Raw genomic sequence first — 18081 nt, 5'->3', positions numbered from 1 at the left:
AACTGCAAATATAATTTCCACTACCCTATCCTGAGTATTAGGATTTCTTTTAAAAGAAGAAAATAGAACTTCTTTGGCCATTATTGACAACTGTAAACTAAAAGTTTCTATACGAAATACTGTAAAAAATGAAATTTCCAAGATTAAGAACAGTACCCATACTTTGAAAAGGAAAGAAACTTAAAGACCTGACACTAAAGAAAGCACAGATTATTATGGCTTGAAAATAAATTGTTCCCCAAAATTACTTTCTTAAATGATAAATCCACCTATGGATTTAAAATATAAATTGTATTTAAAGTTAATTTAATGTTAAAACTATAACTGGAGATTACAAATGGAATACATTCCCTAGACTATTATAGCCATTTTCCTGTAAACTTTAGAAGATGTCAAGCTAAGTAATGTTTTATTTGCTTATATAAATGGTAATAAGCAAATCCAATAACAAGCAATACTGTTTAAAAATATAGACATTTATTATTATGAAATCAACTGTTTTAATAAAAAAGCATTATAGTTAAAGATAATTTAATACATATACATGTTAAAATAAATGTAAATTTGGATTCTTTGAGTGCAAACATGTGGTTACCCAAAGAAGAAACCAAAACCTCCTTTAGAGATGTAATAAAACCTATCCCTGAAAAGTTAGTGGGTACTACATAGATGTATTTATATTGTGTTCTACTACTCCTCGTACTTGCTTTTAAAAAAATCAGGAGAATTTAAACAGAATATGAAAAAATAAATTATAAATAAATATAAAAATATACCTTGTAAGATCTTTATTGAAGACATGATTATCACTGTATTTAAGTGCCTAAATATGAGAATATAAATTAAAATACTGAAGAATTCTGTTTTCTCATATTAGAAAAGGGGAATTTTCTGAAGACAAATGTTTGAAGTTGAGGTAGTAGGACTTCACTAATTTCACAGACTGGTATCATCCACAAATTGTGATGAAATGAAAATCACTTTTTTTTTTTTTTTTTAACGACAAAAGTGCTTTCTAATAGGAAAAGTGCAAATTGGATTTTCTGAATCACAAAAAATTCTGAAACAGAAAGAAAAGGTGACAAAATCAAAGTTGTATCTTGGGGTTTCTTTTTCACATAGCTACGCTTAGTCTGGGAAAATCTTCCACAGGCATGCTTTTCGTGGCATCCAGTTGGTTATATTCCTCTATGAGCCCCGATAAAGATGATAGAGCTTCCATGAAACAGCTTTCTTCCATCCCTTCAATTTGTAGATAGTGATGAAGATGAGCCTATAAATAAAAAACTGGATAATGCTGACCATTTTCAGAAAATTTAATACATATGTAATTATCCCAAAACATAAATAATTCTTTTTTTTTTTTTAATTTATTTTTTATTTTCAGCATAACAGTATTCATTATTTTTCACCACACCCAGTGCTCCATGCAATTCGTGCCCTTTATAATACCCACCACCTAGTACCCCAAACTCCCACCCCCCACCCCTTCAAAATCCTCAGATTGTTTATCAGAGTCCATAGTCTCTCATGGTTCACCTCCCCTTCCAATTTCCCCCAACTCCCTTCTCCTCTCTAACTCCCCATGTCCTCCATGCTATTTGTTATGCTCCACAAATAAGTGAAACCATATGATAATTGACTCTCTCTGCTTGACTTATTTCACTCAGCATAATAATCTCTTCCAGTCCCGTCCATGCTGTAAATAATTCTTTATTAAAATGATAGTTCACTCAGCTTTACAACTGAGTGACTCAAAGGGCAACTCAAAGCCTGTAAACTCACAATATTTCTCCTTTACATAGTCTGAGCAAACTTCTCCTCTTCAGTTATAATCTGTACAGTGAATAGAGCCATCAGGATTGCCCCTGATTCGATAGTGTAATTTGTGAGAACACCTCTCAAATAGCCAAAATAAACACATGTAGTTATGAAGGTGTACTGTAATTACCTTTTTCTTTTTTTTTAATTTTTTTATTTATTTGACAGAGAGAGAGGAATCACAAATAGGTAGAGAGGTAGGCAGAGAGAGAGGGGAGGAAGCAGGCTTCCTGCGGAGCAGAGGAAGGACCCTGGGATCATGACCTGAGCCGAAGGCAGAGGCTTTAACCCACTGAGCCACCCAGGTGCCCCTATAATTACCTTTTTCTTGTACAGCCTCATGAATCTCTCTCTCAGTTCCATGAAGGTAGGCTTCACACATGTGTTATTTGCTAATGCTAATAATGAATGGGAATGACCCACAGGAGGTACTGAACACAGGCTGGTCTTCCAGCCTTCTTGATTCCAGGAGACAAACTGTAGAGAAGGTTTTAATCTGAGATACAAAAACCGAAAGGTGAGAATGAAGGTACTGAAAGTATCTGCCATATATGGCAGCGGACATTACTGATGGTACCATTCTAATTGCTCAGTATATAATGTAAGTTACCTATTTTTCACTATTAGCGGTCTCGTGGTATAGTCTGACAGTGAGCTAAAGGGATATTTAGTTAGGGAGACATTAAATCTGAGATGAAAATATTGCAATATCCTTACTTTGTAATTCAAAAGAGTAGTTTTCCTAAAAATAGACTGTCAAACAATAGTAAAACATACACTTAGAAGCAGTGTAGTGGTAGTAATACAACAGCACTAGTTAAATTTTCTGAATACTTTCAGAAAATAAAATATCTCCTATATCATTCACTATTCATAAATAACAACTTTGAAGATTTTATTTATTTATTTGACAGAGAGAGAGGGGGAAGCAGGCTCTCTGCTGAGCAGAGAGCCCGATGTGGGGATCTCAGGACCTTGAGATCATGACCTGAGCCGAAGGCAGAGGCTTAACCTACTGAGCCACCCAGGTGCCATCCATAAATAACAACTTTGTACCATTATTATTCTTATTTTACATTTGAGAAAAATAAGGCTAAGAGAGGCTAAGTAATTTGCTAGGGTCACCCTTTAGTTAAATGGCAGCAGTAGAATTTGAAGAGCGGCCATTTGAACTACTACGCTCCTACACTGTCACAGGTGGTACACACAAATTGTCATGAAAATATAAAATCAAACCTTTCAATATTTCTGCGAAGATCTGAAACCTGTACATTTCCTCTAACCATAAGGGCACAGGCGAGGTACAGACTATGTTTGGGGTCAGCCCGAATTAGCTGGTGATCTTTACTAAAGGCATCTGAAAACATCTGATCCAACCTAGAACAATGAAAATCACTGTTTATACAACATATTATTTCTTCTGTGTAGAACTACAGAGTGCAAAGATAGTTGCTTATATGTAAATAAACGTCACATACAAACACCTTCTCCATTTCAGTGATCATTTTCTCAAAACAATCTTGATAAGAAACAAAGGAGGAAATCTTTTATCCTTTATTTAAAGAGAAGAACAAGGTGCTAACATACTATATGTAATAATAGACAGGATCCTAGAGCCCCACCCAGCCTGGTTCTTCTATCCCACTTAACTCAATACAAATATCAGGTTCCCTAGATAACTCTAGATTCTGTGTGCTGAAACTGCAAACTGTCTGGGAAGAGCAGCAGAAATCACACTGTGTTACCTACTCATTCAACACATATTTATTGAATGCCTACTAAGTGCCAGGCACTAAGTGCAAGAGACCCAGAAGTGAGCAACAAAAATTTTTATTCTACTGGGGATTACATTCGATCTTAGTTATGTGATAGCAAGAACAGAAGACTCCATTAGGGAATGAAGAGCTGTGGGAGGTTAGTAAATCTACTGTGTTCAAAATTTTGGTGTGTATGTGCTTTTGGGCATTTTTATGGAGTTAAGGAAACCCAAAAAAGGATACGAACCACTATCCAACAAGTGGGCAAACTCATTCTTGATTTATCCTCTGCCACAAAATGTAAAAACTAGTAAGGAGCTATTTGTAATTTTGGGATACTTATCTTTATTTACATTAGAAATATGGAATTTCAAGAAATCTAAAACACGCCTCACATGTGCTTATTTTATTTTTGTGTGACTAAAAATGAGATAAGGTACAGGACTAACAGTAATAAAAGGCACAACAAAAACCATTCTCACTACGAGAAATTGAAGAGCTTTAAAACTGACTTCTAATAGTACAATTTTAGAACAATTTATTATTTTACTCAAGGATAAATGTGCTCATATGCTGACAGCCTCTGAAATATCTATACTACATCAGAAAGGGGTAAAAAGACACAAAGATAGAATATTGTGACAAGTTCTCTAAGAGTATAAAATCTTTAAAGTCCCTTATATATTATCACAAACACATTTTTAAAATAAACCTTTGTAACAAACTATGATTATATGAATACAAACAGAATAATTTTTATTAAAATATGTAAAAAAGCAGGGTTAAAAGAAGTTTAATTGGCTTTGAAATATTCAGGTTGAAAGACCAAGTCAAGCATTTTTTTCTTTGTGCTGGACTTAATTAGAAGTTTCCCATCTTTATTTTTTAAGAATTAACTTTAAATGTAAAAATGTCTAGACTATCATTATTGTACAGTAAATAGTTTAGCACCAATTTACATTCTATGTGTCCATACTGAAGATGCACCTTTAAATGCACTAATTTTTAATATGTGGGGCTGATAATAATGTGATCATTTAGTGAATGATTCCCATGTTCCATATACAATGCAAGTCACTTAAGGTCATTGGCGTCCCCTGCAGAAAGAGTCCTATCTACTAGTTGGCATAACTGGGTTATTTGTTAACAGCTTAAATAAAAGTTATTCAATAGCACTGTGATATCTATAGTATAGAATTATTTGTCAAAATTTAAACTACAAAAAAGACCTTTCATCTGGTTTTTATCATTTACATACTTTCCTCTTAGAGTTTGACAGGACCTTTTCCTTCAGTCAACTATGCATGCCAGTGGGACCTTTTCAAGCTTATCATCACTGTATGTGCTCAGAATATTTTTCAACTACATTTTTTGGTTAAGTAGACTGATTAAGTTTTATGCTTATAAATGACACGCAGTTACAAAACAAGGTGTTCTGGAAATGATATATAGCAGCTACCATAAACAGTAACATTGGAAAGCCTTCTATGGTGCTGGACTGTGGTAAGAGCTTTAAAGATATTCTTATTTAAGATACCCAATAAGCATATGAGGTACGTGCACCTGCCCAAGGTCCTATAGCTAGTGACGAACTGGCATTCAGATTTATGTATGTCAGATTGCAAAACCCTGAAATCTTTTTCAATAAAAACCAAATCTTTAGGAATTTCATTAGCTCAAAAATTAAGATTTAATGTCAAATAGTTTAATACTGATTTTTTAAACAATGACTTGTAAATAAAGCATTCAAATAATGAAAATGACACAAAGAAAATGACATGAAAAGAATACCCAGAGTTAAAAGTTTTAAAAAAACTTTTGAAAAAAGGTAATTCAAATAATCAAGTCATTGGAATAAAGTTACTGTATCTTACCTTCGGGTAGGAATGTTAACATCTGCCAGTGTATAGAGAGGTGTTAGGCTTGACACAAGATAATGCAGTTGTGGAAAAGGAACTAAATTCATGCTGATTTCATTAAGGTCCATATTAAGGGACCCTTCAAATCTTGCAGAGCTAAAAAATTAACATTAAAGCAAGAGAAAAAAATTTAATGTTAAAATTTTGTATTTTGAATGTAGCTTTACTATTCAGCAGGCATTCTTAAATCCTTTTGCACACCATTCTTCAGTAGAGAATATATGCTCCTTTTTTTGTATTAGTGAAACTCTGTATCATGAATAACATGTATAATTAAAGTATAACACACAACATCTATATCAATTCTTATTTGTGGATTATATGACGTGTAACCAAGACACTATTATGTTGCACATTACTCATACAAAAATATCTTACTTAAAACAGACTTTGAATTAAACACATACAGGTCAATAATTATTTAATTATTCTATAAACTTCATTAAATTCTTCAAGAGTTTGCCTGATGTGCTCTACAATTTGGAATATAATAATGCCAAAGCAGCCTTCCAGATCAAAGTCAAGGAAATATTTTGGACCAACTAACAACAAGGAGATAAACATTAGCTGCTTTAGAAGATGAGACAATCTATAGCCAAAAAAAATATGCTTACTGTTATCTAACCAAGGTCTCATGTGTTTATCTGTGGCAAACTTTTTTCACTTAATTCCTATTAATATTCTCCGGAATATACCTGGGAAAATAATGCTTTGGAGTAACAGAAATTAAAGTTCTAGTCCATCACTCCAAGATCTGAAAACACTAGACAGAATTAAATAAAATAAAAAAAACCCTCCTGTGACTTAGAAAACCTGAAAGATGCTATTACAAAAATGCTACTACAAGCACCATCATAGGACAAGTGAAGTTTTCAAACTGTCTTAAGTTTTGCCATTAATAGGATTACCTTGTTAGGTTCAGCAGCAAATTGGCCACAATGTTGTTCATTGCATCAAAGGGCTTCTGGTGCCGTTTCTTAACAGCCCCAGCACTTGAAGTAACCAGACTCTTTGGCTTTATAGTTGTGCCCAACTTTCCAGAATTCACCATCAGGTCAATTTTGCTAATGATGTCAAATAAAGACTTTTAAAGGGAAAATATTGGGAGAGAAGCGATTAACGAGAGTGGACATAGATGACATTTTACCAGGAAGGAAAGAAGAGTAGGAAAAACAATTTAAACTTATTTTTCCTCTTAGATGGGAAGGCTGAAAAATGATGAGAATGTTTGCTATGCACATATAAGTGTAACACAAGACTGAACATATATATATCCATAAATTACAGTGTCATTTCTTACTTGGTTGTCAATGGGCAACACACAGTCTGCATGCTCGTTGAGTTCCTTCATTGCCAAGATGCTATTGTAAGGCGAGGTTATGACATCGTCCTCACCAGAAGGATAAACTGAAGTCACGAATCTGTATACATCTGGGAATTCATCCTTAAGCATCTTTAAAAGAAATGTGCCAAGTCCAGATCCTGTGCCTGAGAATTAAAATTGCAAAACAAAAACAAAAACAAAACCCAGCATAAACTATTCAAAATAAAATTGTGAGGAACTTGGAATTTTATGGCTTCTTTTGATAGGAACATATTTTAAAAACCAGAGCATTATATAGAAGAGAGTTTTGATTCCATTAAAAATTAAAAAAAAATATACATACATATATAAAACCTATAAACAAAATGAAAAAGGCTAACTAAGGAAAAAATCTCCAACACATATGAAGGGCTAAATTTCTTCAATAAAGAGGTTTCACAAATCAACAACGAAAAAAACATGAATATTACAACAGAAAAATGGGTCAAGTATGTAAATATATAATTCATAATAAATCAAGTGGTGACTAGATGTGAGGATGGTCAACCCTTCTTCTAATCAAAGAAATTCAAGTAATCAAAGAAAACAATCTAATTTTGAGTATATTAATGTTTTATACTACTCTGTGTTAGTGACAGTGTGGGGAAATAAATCCATATAGATTTTTTCTAATACGGATTGGTGAAATAAAGTAGGAAAGTACTTATTAATATCAATCAAAATTTAAAATGTATTCTTTGCTCCCACTTTCCTTTTGGGAATATTACCTACAGCTGTAGGGGCATAAATGGGCAGAAATGTATGTACCAGATAGTCCAGATGGGCTTGTCTGTAATAACTAAATACCATGAACAACTGAACATCCACTAGTGGGAAATGGACTTCAAAAAGTATGTATTAACACAACTGAATTCTCGGAGACAGAGAAGATAATGAAAGACAATCAAGAAGGACATAAAGTGAAAAAATGTTGGAATAATATGCACCGCATGATCTTATGTTAAAACACACACACACTTTTAAAGGCACAGAAAATATCTGGAAGGACAGACATAGGCCGACTTGATGACCTGTGAGGACAATCTAGGACTTAGATGTCGGAAAGGAGACCATTTCAACCTTCACTATTCTTTATTTTTGTCAGTAAATTATGAATAAAGTATAGTCTTCTGAGATTTTGAACAACAGAGGGATTAAAAAAGGCACTATAATTAACTATAAATCAAATTGGTTTTTTGAAAACTTACCGAAACTTGCAGGTTTAATTATACTAGTAGATAAAGAATTTGTTTCTTAACGATTGTGACGGTCCTCTAAAGGCATGGTTACATAGAAGTTATCACTTTAATTTTAAAATGTTATCATACTGAATAATATGTATAAAAATCAATTTATAGGGGAGACTGGGTGGTTCAGTGGGTTGGGCCTCTGCCTTCGGCTGGGGTTATGGTCTCAGGGTCCTGGGATCCAGCCCTGCATCGGGCTCCTTGCTTGGCAGGGAGCCTACTTTCCCCTCTCTCTCTGCTTGCCTCTCTCTCTTTCAAATAAATAAATAAATAAAATCTTTTAACAAAAGTCAATTTATATAATCTGCTGAATATAAAATCTTAATCTGAGCTTGGAGAAAAATAGTATGGCAAACTTTTCTTTTAAAACTCACTAATTCTGGGGCGCCTGGGTGGCTCAGTGGGTTAGGCCGCTGCCTTCGGCTCAGATCATGATCTCGGGGTCCTGGGATCGAGTCCCGCATCGGGCTCTCTGCTCAGCAGGGAACCGGCTTCCTCTTCTCTCTCTCTCTCTGCCTGCCTCTCGGCCTACTTGTGATCTCTGTCTGTCAAATAAATAAATAAAATCTTTAAAAACAAAACAAAACAAAAAAAAACCTCACTAATCCTTTTGGAAATTAGCAAAATACAGTATGTGTCTAGTTCATAAAACAGGAGCAAAATACTTCATTTGCAAGGTACAGGCTCCCTGGGGAAAGAAAGCAATGCAGATCATTTAATCTAGGTCAAGGCAATTACTATGTGAGGAATGGTTTAAAGGAGCTGACTAAAAGGATTTATCTAGGTCTCTTCAATTGGACACAAGAAAGGTTGGGAAGCAGTTAAAAAGTATTGATATTTCTTAGCAAGGATACCTATGAACAAGCCAGAAATGCTTAGTTTCTAGGCGGTATACGAGTCTACGCAAGCAAACTCCTAGGACAAAGGCAGGATTCCCAGAAAGCTCACATACACTGAAATGTAGCTGGAAATTTTATGAAAGAACTAAAAGTAGAAGAAGAAAAAACTTCAGATTCAGTTGTCCTGACTTTTAAAAGGGCTTCAATTTATAAACAATGGTAATAGCAACAAAATTTGACAAAAATTTAATAAGAAGCAGTTATGTATGTACTCAAACACATAGTGTTAAAAGTTGTACCTTTATTAAGCATAGGTCTGAAAACACGCTACTGTTCGCAAAATGAATTCCCACTTACACTTTCACATTGCTATAGGGAAATGAGTGAGTAACTTTACCTCCTCCCATGGAATGTATTATAAAAAAACACTGCAAACAATCACAGTGCTCTGCCGACTTTCTGAGTTTCTCTAAAATCTGTTCTTGATAAAGACTGCCAAAAACTTTGTGCCCCACAGCCCTGAAAAAAAAAGGATATAAATTACAAAAATATCCTGACATTTATTATTTCAAGGTTTGATTACTTCTGAACTAAATGAAAAAAGATTACAGAAAAACTTAAAGAAGCATTTTTACTATACTAATTCTTGTTTCATATGAATAAATCATATTGTGATATTTCAAAGATACTAGATAGAAAATGTAACAAATATAAAGGTCTATAATCCTCAAACATCCTGATAAAATAGCTCATTATCAATAGATATTAAACTATGGTTTTCTAAATTTATCTTCTCTTTCTCCTTTTTTTAAGGTATAAATATGACTTTAATTACATAGTTTTTTCTCATTTCCATTTAACATAAACTCTGATTGCAGTAAGTTTTACACATTGAAGAGCAGAATTTGGTCAACTAGAAAGACATTAAAAAGAAAAAAATTTGAACTAACATATTGGTTTTTATAGGAGAAAACATTGGTCACATCCTGTTATCAGTAGTTGAAATGATACACAATAGAAAACTGAAATTCATAAGGCTCTGAAAGCCTTACTGATAATCAAATTTGCAAGGAGCACTTTGATGTATTAAGAAATGATTACAAAAACAAATGAATGACTACCCGTGACACAGGTTGTGTAACTCAAAAATTATAGAAAAAGTTACATAATTAGTGAAAAGCCAGTTAAGTGGGCAGGTGAATTCATTTAGTGGCTGGTTCTCCCCATATGAAGTTTCTAAGAAGGCAAAATGTAAACTCATGTTTTAAAGTTTTATTTATTAGAGTCATCTCTTCCCCCGACATGGGGCTCAAACTAATGACCCCAAGATCAAGAGCTGCACGCTCTTCTGAGTCAGCCAGGCACCCAGCAAATTCATGCTTTAGTGAAATGATATCACTACACATTAGGAACCTGAGAGACAGACTGCAAATAGAGAAAATAGTAAACATTAGATTTGCAAATAATAAGGAGTTACTTAATTTTTAAACAACAGCAAAAACAGTCTCAATGTAAATTTTCAATGATCATCGTTGAAGCTTTTTACCCCATTAAAGAGAACAGACAGTTATATATTTATGAGAAACACAGCCTTTGACTGAGCTTTAATGCTGGGACACAGGTCTAGCTTGTACTTCCTAGCAGTCCTGTCAAGTCTGACCAACTGGAAAACTTGACAGAATCAAATAGTGTAGGTAAGAGAACAGTTTATAAAAATAGTTAAAACTTTTGCCACTAGTATTATGTAAGAATCAATTACAAGGAATTTAGTAAATCTACTTTTCATGATTTTTTCTAAAAAATGGTGAGAAAAAACCGGAATAGGGTGACTTTTCAGCACTGAGAAACCCCATCATTTATCCAGGGAATGATGAAGGGCCAAAAAGCCTAGAGGCAGGTCTGGCAGGTAGATCTTGCTTTCCTGTCAGCAGGACCTATTAGAAAGAAGGAAAGATCATTTTTTTTGAGATGACATTCATTTTTTTACATACAGCATGTTCTCACCAGTTATTCCCCGAGCCAGAAATATCGGTGATGAGCTGCTTGCTATCAAACACATCTCTCAATGGTCCCTGCAGAATTTCATTTACTACCCCTTCCTCCATGTCAATCAAGACAGCCTGAGAAAGAGAAATAAAATCGAATTAGCTTATTTGTCTTTAGAGCTAGTAACTCTGTAAATGAATTTATGAACTAAAAGTTGCATTGTTCTTTTTATAGTTTAAGCTTAGTCAAATCTTTATTTGAATGTTTATTGAATGTTTATTATCAATCTGTTGTAAGAATGAAAAAGTGATTTCACTCTGCTCAGGAGGTGGAATACAATTAAAAGGTTGGTTCTAAACTCTCAGTCTACTCCAAAATATCACCTGGGGTGGGGGAAGAACTGACTAATCCCCTCAACTGTTTTTCTAACTGTTTTTCTTTTACTCCTGTGCCTATGTGATTGTAAATGTTTTGAGAACAAGGTCTCAGAAACTTAGAAGGCGCCCTAACCAGAAAAAAATTCTCAATAAATATACAGTATGTTAATGCACTTGCTCAGCAGGAACAACCACGCTGCTCTTCATGAATCACAGCCCAGAACGGTTCAATTCAGATCAGTAAACTTACTATTAGATGCAAACCAAGGCCCTGGATAGAAGTCAAAGGTGATAACAAGGTCCCTACTCCCAAGAAAACCTAATTCATTACCACAAACACTATTGACATGGGCAATAACCTTTACTACTTAGAAGAAAATGAGAATATAAAACATAAAATTAAGTATGGAAAGAAAAATAGAAAAAGATTGGAGGGAAACACAGCAAAATGCAGGCAGGGATAGCTTGGCAATAGGATTATATCCCTTTACCCTCACTGTTTTGTACTTCCATGTTCTCTACACCGAGGAAGACGAGTGAAAATGTAAAATAAATAGTTATTAAATAAGCTGAAAAAATTCTGAAATAACTTTAGAATACACTACAAAGCTATTAACTCTTTGATTCAGTGTCAGAGAAAGTGCTTGGTTTATGGGCTTTTTTAGTTCTTGTGACCCCGTGACTGTAAGCACTTACAGTGTCTCTATGTGCTTTGTACATAGTACCCCATTTGATCCTCAGAACCCTATGCATAGGTATATAATTACCCCTGCCTTACTCTTGAGAAAACTGAGGCCTAGGAAAGCTATATCACTTAGCTGTGATCACCTGGCTCCATGAAGGAGTAGAAATTCACACTCAGTTAGCCTGGCTGCAGAACCTTCAGTCTTCACCATCAAACGCCATGCTCGCCTATCTACTGAGATAGTCAAGTGTGACATTTATGGAGTACTGACTACCATGGGGTTGCAACTTATGCCCATTTAAATTCTGTGAATTAAAGTGTTTGTGGTATTAACTATGCTACGGTAAGCAAGCAACTGAGATAGTCTTACCCAGTATGTCAGAAATATATTTCTAATTGTACAATAGTATATCACAGTAGTATACTAGAAAGACTATAAAATTATGTATTATAAATGTGCTCTTTTATATACAGCAAGCAATATACATATACTTTATGTATATTGGACTACATAGGGTTATTTACTGGCAAGGTTTTTCTAAGATATTTTGATAATATGCAAGTTTTACCTAGATGTTGACTTTTAACACCTAATCAACCATAAGAGACTTCACTGTATGGGCAAACAGTAGTATACTACACGTTGTGTAAGATTACAAAAAGAAAAAAAAAATTAGCTTATAACGGCCTTGTTCCAAAACAGATTTATTTAAGATAATTTGTGGAAGACTACCCTCAATTACCTTGCAATCTGGCAAAGGAAGCAAGAGGAAGAATACAAACTGACATTCAAGCCCCTCTTGAAGTCAGGTTTGATAGAATCATACTGTCAACATCACTGAACATGAAAACGCTGACATGGTATAGAACTTTTTCAATTCTAGTCATATCAAGACTTGGATTTGCTTTTCCCTTGGAAATTAATTAAATGAGGAATTATTCTGGGTTCCTCACACAACCATCCAAGGTCTAGAATCACAGCTGTTTCAGGATTTGATGTTTTTTGTTTTCTACCACAAGAACAACCAGGTGACAGCTTTCTGGGCTTGGAGCTTTCCCTTAACTGTAATATAGGATTTACAAAACTCTGAGTATTTACCCATTAGCCTAGGATACTGGATACAGAGGAGGGACCTGACCACCAAGTTACCTTGCGAAGACTTCAGTGATCACAGTCACTTAATACCAAGACTCCTAAGGAGAAATGGAAGAGAACCTTCTAGGACAAGTCAAAGGTGACAGAGACACACTGATTTATTCTCTCCCAATAGTGTTTTCTCCACCTCCTACTTGCTCACTGATAGGGTACTGGGAAAGAGCTCAAACTGGGAGTGCTCTAGGAAATGTCAATGTTACTTTTTCTGTAAGATTTGGATTGGGATGTTAGTGCTCTCCATAGCATGTAGGATACCAAGTTTTAATCATCTGAACAGCCTATAAGCACAGGGTCTCTGCCACTAAATTTTGTTTTCCAAGGACATCTGAGAATTCAGATACCAGGAGACAGTTCCCAGGTACCACAAGACAATTGCTATTTGCTCTTCCAGCCACGACTCCAGGTCTGGTCCTTACTGTCTCAATCCCTTCCATCCAAACTGCTTTTCTTTTTTGTTTCAAAGATTATTGATCAATAACTGGAAAAAGCAGGTTGTTGTAGAGAAACAATTGCAGAAGTGTTGTTGCTGGAATGAGATTAAGACTAAATATGGGCGACTGACTCAAATAATTTTTGTTCAAGAGGTCTTAACAGAGTTATGGTATTCACTATAACGAGGCTGGATCTGATCTGTGCTTTGGACTGGAAATAGTAACTGATGCAAAGAAATGTTCCATTATCTTCAAATGAAAAATTAACCTGCATTAGCATGTGTCTGAGGCTAGAATTAAGACAGCTCCTTTTGTTATCATTTACCCAGATGTATATTTCCCCTGAAACATTTATTAAAAAAATGCTAAGATAGTGTTTTTCCTTTAAGCACAAAATTTCCCCCTAAAGTTCCAGGCAGATATAAATGTCTGCTTAACTATATTTATATTAAAGTGTGGCTTAGTAAATACTTTTTTTTTTTTATATATGAGAAGTTAAATTAAAATTTAATTCTGATCGTTAAAGAAATATAGTTATTTTTAAAAGACACACAATATAAGAATCCAAGTATACAGATCTTACTCGTGCTTTCAAAGTACAAATTTTCCCCTTGGAAATACTGCCACCATCACCAACCACTCTGAAAGATAAAAAATGAGTAAAGGTCATAAGATCTCCCAAAGGCTAATACTGCTGTTAGGTAATTAACTCCCGTTTATATAAAGCTACTTACAGGCGTGGTGAGACAGACTCAAAAGGCCTTTCCTATTTTTCTCCCCTGTTTACCTTCCCCTTAGGCTGAAAAGTGAATACTTTTTTCCCTGGCTTTCTTTGTAGTTAGGGCTGGCCATGTAATCTAGTTCTTACTAATGAGATAAAAGGGAGATATTCTGGGAAGCTTTTCTGATAAAGAGGACCAGAAGTAGTCAGTGCCAACTCTTCCCTTTTCCTACCTTGAACATGAATAAAGATGTGATGCATGGAATGGAGGCTGCCACTTTATAGTTATGAAAAAACAAACAGGAGGACAAGAAGCCAACACAATAGAAGTAATGAAATGAAAGTACCTTGGTCTTTTAAGGAACTTCTCCAAGCCTAGATCGCCTATTTCCAGATTTCTTTATATGGGATAACTGGGGATACTTTTATTGGAGAAGCCATCATTACTGAGGTTTCCTACTGTAGCTGAACACACATCAACTGATACAATGGTTATGTATCACCGAATATCTAAGCCTGTTCCTAGAATGCCGTGTTGAATTAAAGTAACTACACCTATGACTAAACACAGAGTATAAGTCAATACAGTTCACAAGAAGATAATATAAGAAAGGAGATTGAATTGAACAGAGATGATGCTATAGGTCGGGTTAGTAAACTATGGTCCTTGGGCTGACTTTCACCAACTGCTTAATTTTCCTAAAGTTTTATTCAAACACAGCCATGCCCACTTGCTTAGGTACTAGTAAGCTATACCTGCATTCCCATTACAACAGCAGAATCAAACAGATGTGACACAGACCTTATGGTTTTCAAAACCTAAAATAGTTACCACCTGGTCCTTTGTAGGAAAGTTTTGTTAACCCCTAGTATAGGTAAATTCTTAGTATACTATTAAAAAGGTATGGTCATTTCCTCAAATGTACAAAAAATGTGCCCGTGTTTTTGAAAGTTTTTTTTCTTTTTTGTGTGTACTAACATGGAACAGATGTTTCAGGTGTTGCTAGTACATAGAAAGAAGAGTAAAATGCCAAGACTCATCTCCCCTTTTTGGATAAACTTGGCATTGGGGAAATAAGAATGCCCTCACGTTAAATTATAAAACAGAGTACAGGAGAGTATAGTTACGTAAGAAAGAATAGCTCCCTGGCTGAGTCTCAACTAAGTAATAATGAAAGGACTGGCCATCAAGGGTAGAGGGGATGACAGTGGGAATTCAGTTAGAAGGGAAGCACAGAAAAGGAAGTATGACAAAGGCAAATTTGCATCTCTTTAACAGTATTTAGGGGAGAGGATGTTCTAGTTCACAAGGGAGAGGGAATCCTACATAACAGGTATCTCCATATAATAAAGATAAATGACAACAATCATTAAGGTAATACATCTACCTCCCCTTGGTCTGATTCCATGATCACCAAGCAACCCTCTATTATTACTTTTCAGGTAGATTCCCTAGAGAAGAGAAAGTGTTTTTGAATGGAAAGGAAGATCTGATGCTCCTGAGTTACGGTTCCTACTTCAATTACTACATTGACTTTCTGCTTTTTAATTTCCCATTCTCTTTGAGTTTGGTTTATCTGCCTGTACTGGAAAGCAATGGACTCCTTAACAAGATGTTAACAAGTTTTTAGAGTTTGCAAATCTGAGGGTCCAATTCTGGGATTTATCAAGGAAGTAGAGCCTCTAATTAGCCTTCCCTAGGAGATAACTTAACTTAAATACCCAACCAACTAATTCAAACTAGAACTAGAACTTTTTTTCTTAAAAGAATTATTTATTTGACAGAGAAATCACAAGTAGGCAGAGAGAGAGACAGGGAAGCAGGCTCCCTGCTGGGCAGAGAGCCCCATGCAGGGCTTGATCCCAGGACCCTGAGATCATGACCTGAGCTGAAGGCAGAGGCTAAACCCACTGAACCACCCAGGTGCCCTTAGAACTAGAATTTTAATTATACGAAGGTGGATCTTCATGATGTATTTTTTAGTTCATGTTCACTACAGTTTAGTTTTATTAATTATTTTGAAAATACACAAACTTAACAATTAAATATTAAAAGCTTACGGATGTATCTTGAATGTTAAAATTACTTTCAGATAAAAGATACATATGCTCTTTATTATATAAACAGAAGTAATCTGACAATTAGCACATTCTATTCCTACAACAAATATTCCTGACTACAAATAGTGTCACAGAAGTGTAAAGAATGTATTTTTCTTTCAAAGGTTAGTCATTCTTGAATGCATTAACAACATACCCTGAAGGAAACTTTGATCAGTCTTTCAGTAAAACTTTATTTCAAGGTCATGTTAAAATAAGGCACAGGAGGGGCGCCTGGGTGGCTCAGCTGGTTAAGTGTCTGCTTTCTGCCAGGATTATGATGGTGGGGTCCTGGGATGGAGCCCCACATGAGGTTCCCTGCTCATCAGGGAGTCTGCTTCTTCTTTCCCTCTGCCCCAGTTGTGCTAGTGTGCACTCTCTCTCCAATAAATAAAATCTTTAAAAAATAAAGAGAAGGCACAAGGAAGTTTCTTTTTGTTCCTTCAAATGGCCTTAAAAGGAAACTTGCTGTCCTACTCTGCAGAATAATATGAGAAATATGAATGATATGGGAATGAGGAAAAAAAAATGCTTTTTATAATGAGAAAAACAAAAAAGTCAGACAACTTCTTTACAGCTATCCACTATTTCATTGTCCCTTGAAGAACTCTCAGCCAACCTGATGGCATGAAAAGAATCATTATGATATGTGATAGACTTTAAAGCCATCTTACCTGGTATCCACATTTCTAAAGAAGCTGCTTAATGCCTCATCATAAATTCCTTTCTAAAAAGAAAAAAAGTATATTTATAACATTTGATTAGTTTGACCTCTTTCCCAAATGAAATCCTTTCGATTTAATAATCTCACAATACTGTAATGGTTGGTATTTGGCTATAAGAACAACAGCAAAAATGCAAGTTATCATCAAGTGCTTAGACTGATTCTTCCTATCTAAAGAATAAATGCCATAAAATCTGTGGATTAAGCTTCGCTGAGGGTGCTGAAGAAAGGAGTCCCCACAGGGACTGTAGAACAGGCGCGTCAAACGAAAGCTTCGTCTGGATTCCCGGTGATCATTTTCAAGCTGATTAAATTCAGGAATATAACATATATAATATAACACGACACACGTTACCTAGTTTACGAGTACTTCCCCAATACTCATCGCTCTTCACAAGAATCCTGTTAACAGCGAGACCCTGACAATCAGCGAGCCTTAAGACTTAAGATCTTTGGCCATCGTTTGTTCTGTGTCTAACGCCCAAAAAACGTTTAAAAAACCAGGTTGTTCTTTCCTGAGGAGATCCCATTCGCCTTATACTGGTCAAAGAAAAGATCACATGGACCGATTCTTGCTTATTTGTTGGACGAGCCTCGATAAAAGGCGAGGGATGGTCTCCGGGCGGCGGGGCCGGTACCTGGTTGACCGCGGCATGCTCCCTCAGCGCCAGATCCCAGAAGCAGCAGCCGATCTGGTTTCCGCACTGGCCCACTGCGATAAGCGAGAAGAGCGAAAGAGAGTAGCCATTAAGTGGCAAACAAGGCCACCCGTTTGTGCGGTGACCGACTGCTCCTGCCCGCCTCCCCCGCCCCCCCGCACACCTTACCCTGTACGACCACCGACTGGGTCATACTACGGCGCGTCTAGACGAAGGTACCAGGGAGCCCGCGCCCACTTTCGAACTCCCTTGCGAGCTCCGCCTCCCAGAGGCACGCCCACAGGCGCCCGGCAGCC

General features: G+C 35.7%; 1 protein-coding gene and 1 long non-coding RNA gene across 5 annotated transcripts; one reads left to right on the top strand and one right to left on the bottom strand.

Annotated features, from left to right (window-relative positions):
• Nucleotides 1-455: 455 nt before the first annotated feature.
• On the bottom strand, nucleotides 456-18077 carry TUBE1 (tubulin epsilon 1). 4 transcript variants are annotated; one of them, XM_082731916.1, is made up of 12 exons: nucleotides 17954-18077; nucleotides 17765-17838; nucleotides 17077-17129; nucleotides 14165-14222; nucleotides 10951-11066; nucleotides 9344-9465; nucleotides 6798-6985; nucleotides 6406-6581; nucleotides 5453-5593; nucleotides 3058-3198; nucleotides 2143-2317; nucleotides 456-1273 (listed from the first exon to the last, which is right to left on the bottom strand). In XM_082731916.1, exons 1-12 carry the CDS (start codon nucleotides 17976-17978, stop codon nucleotides 1115-1117), a joined length of 1428 nt encoding a protein of 475 aa, XP_082588042.1. In that variant the 5' UTR covers nucleotides 17979-18077; the 3' UTR covers nucleotides 456-1114. The 4 variants fall into 4 exon arrangements, with proteins under 4 accessions (XP_082588042.1, XP_082588043.1, XP_082588044.1 ...); XM_082731917.1 differs by lacking the exon at nucleotides 14165-14222 and having other exon boundaries at nucleotides 17954-18069; XM_082731918.1 differs by lacking the exon at nucleotides 17765-17838 and having other exon boundaries at nucleotides 17954-18058.
• On the top strand, nucleotides 1709-3302 carry LOC309865525. The gene is made up of 2 exons (XR_014312146.1): nucleotides 1709-1936; nucleotides 2127-3302. It is a non-coding gene; the product is annotated as an uncharacterized lncRNA (long non-coding RNA).
• Nucleotides 18078-18081: the final 4 nt, after the last annotated feature.

Source organism: Mustela nivalis (assembly GCF_964662115.1).
Source record: "Mustela nivalis genome assembly, chromosome: 5".
Taxonomy (NCBI): Eukaryota; Metazoa; Chordata; class Mammalia; order Carnivora; family Mustelidae; genus Mustela; species Mustela nivalis.
Note: the sequence above shows the minus strand (reverse complement) of the source record. Positions and strands in the feature narration are given on the sequence as shown.

Excerpts from the sequence above, each read along its gene's own strand:
- TUBE1 (XM_082731916.1), bottom strand. The coding sequence starts at position 17,978 with ATGACCCAGTCGGTGGTCGTACAGG. Across the intron at positions 14,223-17,076 it reads TTTAGAAATGTGGATACCAG|AGTGGTTGGTGATGGTGGCA; the intron begins GTAAGATGGCTT and ends TTTATCTTTCAG. Across the intron at positions 1,274-2,142 it reads TGAGGCTGTACAAGAAAAAG|GCTCATCTTCATCACTATCT; the intron begins GTAATTATAGGG and ends TTTTATTTATAG.